Source organism: Ruditapes philippinarum, unplaced genomic scaffold (genome assembly GCF_026571515.1).
Source record: "Ruditapes philippinarum isolate M1 unplaced genomic scaffold, ASM2657151v2 ctg23758_1_1_1_1, whole genome shotgun sequence".
Taxonomy (NCBI): domain Eukaryota; kingdom Metazoa; phylum Mollusca; class Bivalvia; order Venerida; family Veneridae; genus Ruditapes; species Ruditapes philippinarum.
The window spans coordinates 1-4,796 of record NW_026863530.1 but is presented as its reverse complement, the minus strand read 5'-3'; the positions used below and the strand labels follow the sequence as shown (position 1 = coordinate 4,796).

General features: G+C 29.5%; 1 protein-coding gene across 1 annotated transcript; it reads left to right on the top strand.

The window, feature by feature from the left end:
* Positions 1-244: 244 nt before the first annotated feature.
* Positions 245-4,297, top strand: LOC132722324 (5-demethoxyubiquinone hydroxylase, mitochondrial-like; the record flags this gene model as incomplete). Its single annotated transcript, XM_060706800.1, is given in 4 exon segments — positions 245-329; positions 2,137-2,191; positions 3,144-3,212; positions 3,823-4,297. Coding segments are annotated over 4 exon segments (287 nt in total), but the record flags the coding sequence as incomplete, so codon positions are not given.
* Positions 4,298-4,796: the final 499 nt, after the last annotated feature.

Sequence of the window (4,796 nt, the reverse complement as noted above, 5' to 3'; positions counted from 1 at the left end):
AGTTCTTAGGTCTGATCACATTAATGTACTCATAGATAATGTTTAATTATAAGACTTCTTTATCAATGGTAGAGACACTTAATTCATAAATTATTATCAGCACCACCAGCACAATGGAGATAAAGAAAACACAATATTTTTGTGGAAAACTAAATGCCCTGAGATTTATATATTATTTAGTATGTAGCATACTGGATGAAAACTAATGACAAAGTAACATAATTATAAAGTGTTTGTATTTCAGGAGCTGGGTCTGCATTGCTTGGTAAAGAGGGAGCTATGGCGTGTACAGTAGCTGTGGAGTCTGTAATTGGTCAACATTATAATGAGTGAGCAAATACCCTAATATAATTTTTATGATATTTGTGAATATTAATTTTTTATATGTTTTTATTTTCAATTAACGGCTAAGTATATAAAAATTTGAAACTTGACTTGAAATTAAATAAATGTTCAATTTTAACATTTTACAAAAAAAAATTGCAAAATAAAAAAATGATATTTTGGTAGGAATTGAAATGTTTTTACATCCAGTAACACTCAATAGAATGTTTTATCTCTCTAAAAAATGCATTATTGTATAAGATAGTAGTAATGAGAAAACTTGATTAATAAATATGTGAAACCTGTACCAATAAATCATTGTTTCCTCTCCTTAAAAGATATACCTGGTATGTTTATTTAGCTAGTTAAGAGATAAGTTCATCCACTTTGGTATTTCCTGTATGATTAATGTGTCTACCATTGATAAAGAAGTCTTATAATTAACATTATCTATGAGTACATTAATGTGATCAGACCTAAAACTTCCTGTTTTATTAATGGTCCCCGGTTCACTGTTTTTATAGTGCAGAAAACAGATAATTGGTATAAAATATGATATTAAATATTCCCTTGAAATTGCATTATTTCATAAATGATTTGGTGTTATATGGAGGGCAAGTTTTCCTGGTTTGAGATAATAATTAAGTGGTGCTGTATTTTAATGAATTATTAATTGTTCTTATCAACATGTCTTATTCATTTGTCTGTATTCAGCAACTTTTTTTCTTCTTTGTTATTTTGAAACAAGACATAAAGTTTAAGAATAATTCTAGCAGACATGAAATAAAGTATTTAAGCTTGTTTGTTTCCTGGTAATTGCAAGCAGTATTCTATAACAGAAAATTCTTCTTGCAAGAGTAAACTTATATTATATAATAATGAGTGTATACTGTTTAAAAGTAATTTAGAATTAAATTGTGCTAACAAGTAGGGTAAGAAAGTATGCAAGCTGATAAAATTTGAAAGTCTTGAATTCTAACACTGCTTAATTTCTATTTAATTGGTTTGAATTTTGCTTCATTCATTTAATTTCTGGAATATTTACATTAAACTTAAGTGGTATCGGTGTAAAAAAACCATATGGTCTGACAGCTGATGAGACTATACTAGTAACATAGGTCTGCTAAATTCAAATTTTCACGACATGGACAGGGCTCAACATTTCACATATTTGTATATATTATGAAATGAGATTTTTCACTTGAAATGCTTTGGTATTTAGTTCTTCAATTTAAAAAAATGACTGCTTTATTGTCTGATGCAACTGACCTTTGCTTAGGGGTTAAGAAATAAAAAAACTAGGTAAAGGTGACAATGATTATAGAATATTGTTTTGTTTTATGGTAAATAGTGTTTGAATTAAGCTACCTGTCTCTGGTCTGCACATGTAATCCCTATAGACGTATCTGGTCGAAATGTTAAGGTCAAAGTATTTATAAGACTTAGAGCTGTTGTTCCATCTTCACTGGTTCACTCACTAATCATTATTTAATTAATTTCTTGAACTGATAACAGATATCTCTTGATTTGTGGTGTAAGTTGCTATCAAACATGACATGATCCATAAACATTAAGAAACTGTTTTTGTGATACCAATATTGTGAGAAACACAACACATGTTATTTCAGTGGTGTAAAGCTCTTTATAATTTAGTTATATTTGCTTAATTGAACTTTATGGTGGAATCTGTAACATACTTAAACAAGTAGCAATTTCAACAAATTACTCCCTGGATGAAACTTACACAGCATTATATTGTCTAGGTTGGTATTGTAATAGATTAGATTACAGTGTTATTTGTGTTGTTTACAGTCAGATAAGAGAACTAATGGAGGATGATCCAGAGAAACACAAAGAATTACTTAAGGTAAAAGCTGCCAGACAAAGCAATCACAGTGCTTCTTTTGTTCAGATAATATATTGCTTTTAAAGTGCTTCCAGTGACGTTTAATTGCTTCTATATAGATTTTCTAAATTGAGGTTTAGAATTAACTGCCAAAGATGTTAAGAATTTTTGTTGTTGTTAAATGTGTGATATGAGACAGTAGCATTTACTGTTGAAAAGATAACGTTCATGTCATGCATTTATTTATTTATATTAATGCATTAGTAAAATACAATTCTTCACCTGCTAATAAATGCCCCCACTTAAAAAGTGGGAAGCAAACTGTAAAGAGGTGGTCCGTCTACTAAACCCTGTGATCCTTGTCTGATCAGTAACTTGAGAAGGTATGAACATTGTGATATGTTACTTGGCAGAGAGATTGCCTATGTCCTGTATTTATCTTTTGGTTATTAAGTGAAAGGTCAAGGTCACAATGACCCTTTTATGTAAAATCCTTGTCCAATCAATAATTTCAAAGGAATAAGCTTATGTTTATTGAACTTTTTAAAAATATTACACATTACCAGTATATGACCTCTATTCATTTTAAGGGTCATTAAGTCAAGGTCACAGTAAAGCTTTATTTGAAAGCCTTGTGTGGTGAAGTGGGGACATATGTGCCTAGTTTGGTCTGTAACACAAATCCCCTCCCCAAACAGGGAAAAAAACAATAAAGTTTAATTTTTATAAACTTTTACCTTTTGTTAAAACTTTATTTTCATCATATCTTTGATAAAAAATCATATGGAACATCTATTTTTAAGGTCATATGGCAACTTTTTAATTAATTAAATCAAAACTCAATCCAATTCAAAAATGTGAAATAGCAACGTTTATCACCTGAATTTTTACTAGTGCATGAGTTTTAAAACTTGACTTAAACAATTGTCAATGTTTTACAATGCTTTGATTATAATTTTCTTGTTTTTTTCAGACATTAAAAGAATTTCGAGATGATGAGTTACATCATCATGATACTGGGCTGGAACATGATGCAGAGAAGGTTAGGGATCTTATCGATTATTGTTCTTTATTTCTAAGCCACTCTATGTTATGCTGCTAGCGTGCTATAACAACTTTAAAGCTTTATTTAGGAAATTACTACAAATTACTGTGATACACAAATAGGTTGTCCACCTATCTTAGTCAGAACACTGACTTTCCTTTTTCGTGTATTTTGTCTTTTAGTTTTATATTTTCAAAGAATGTGTAATCTCATGCCAATATGTTGGAGCCACACCAGGGACTTTGAATTCTTTTATATGAGAAAGTTTTCCAGCTAGCTTACGAAACGTCGATAGTTCTACTCAGGTGCCTGTTTGTGCCTGAAATAGTGCACAGAAGGGCACCTAATGTCTTCTTCCACCAGAAAAGCTGGAAAGCCACCTTATGGCCTATACTGTGGAGTAAAACCAAGTAATAAAATGTGGCCTTATGTGCTTTTCTTGAAAAGAAATTATTTCGTACTATGACTTATTCAGTCAACATATTTTTCAATTATTTTCTTTCTGAATACCTGAATTAGTGTTGCTTATTTTTTTCAAATGCTTAATAAATCAGAATAATATTGATTATGTGACAATAGTTTTAGATGTACTAATTTGTTATTTTAGGCGCCATTTTACAATGTGATGACAGAGGCTATCAAAGTTGGATGTAAAGGTGCAATTTGGATCTCTGAAAAGATATGAATGTGGCTAGTGACTTTAACTGTATGAATTGAAAGAATTGTATCATTAAATGACATCAAATGGTGTGTTAAGATAGGAAATGTCGGTATTCAACATCTAAGTGAAATAAAATTACTGTTATGTTCTAACATTTAACAATGAATAAATTGTTATAAATCAAGCATATATAATCAAGTACTTGAACTTTTCATTTGGATAAGGTGTACTCTGATAAAAATGAAAGATAATGTACATATATGTACATGTAATATATGTACATTACCTTTTTCTCAGATTTTGCTTAACAAATACATGTACTTTATTTATAAAATATTATTGTATTGGTAAATTTATCCATCATGAATTTGTCAATATGTTAACTGTTAACTTTCTTTATGAAATAAAGCATGATAAAAAGTTTCTGTGTTCACTAACTCATAATCATCAAATATTGCGATTTACAAGACAACTCACTGAAGTTTTCATATTTGTGCTATTTAGACTTTATGACTAAATGTATGTCTTTTATGCCAACATGTATTTGAAACTAATATATTTTAAGACAATTGTTTTAATGACATAGTTATTTAGCAAATAAATAAACATGTGTAATTCTGGACACATGCAAAAGAGCATTATAGTCTAATCTATTTTGTCTAAAAAAAGAATGGATTTCAACAAATAAATTGAGTCTGTTCTTAGAACATCAGAGTAAATTACCTTCTGCTTAATGAATGGAAACTTGTAAATTGTCTGTGTTTGGAATTCATTTTAAGCTCAAAATAGTAATATTCAATGTATCTGCAAGTTTTGAAAGACTGAATCCAAAAGTTATCTCACAATTTATGTGTCTATCTCCCTTGAATAATTACTACTTTTAACCTTTTCACTGCTTAACTTGTGTAATTAACTCTTCT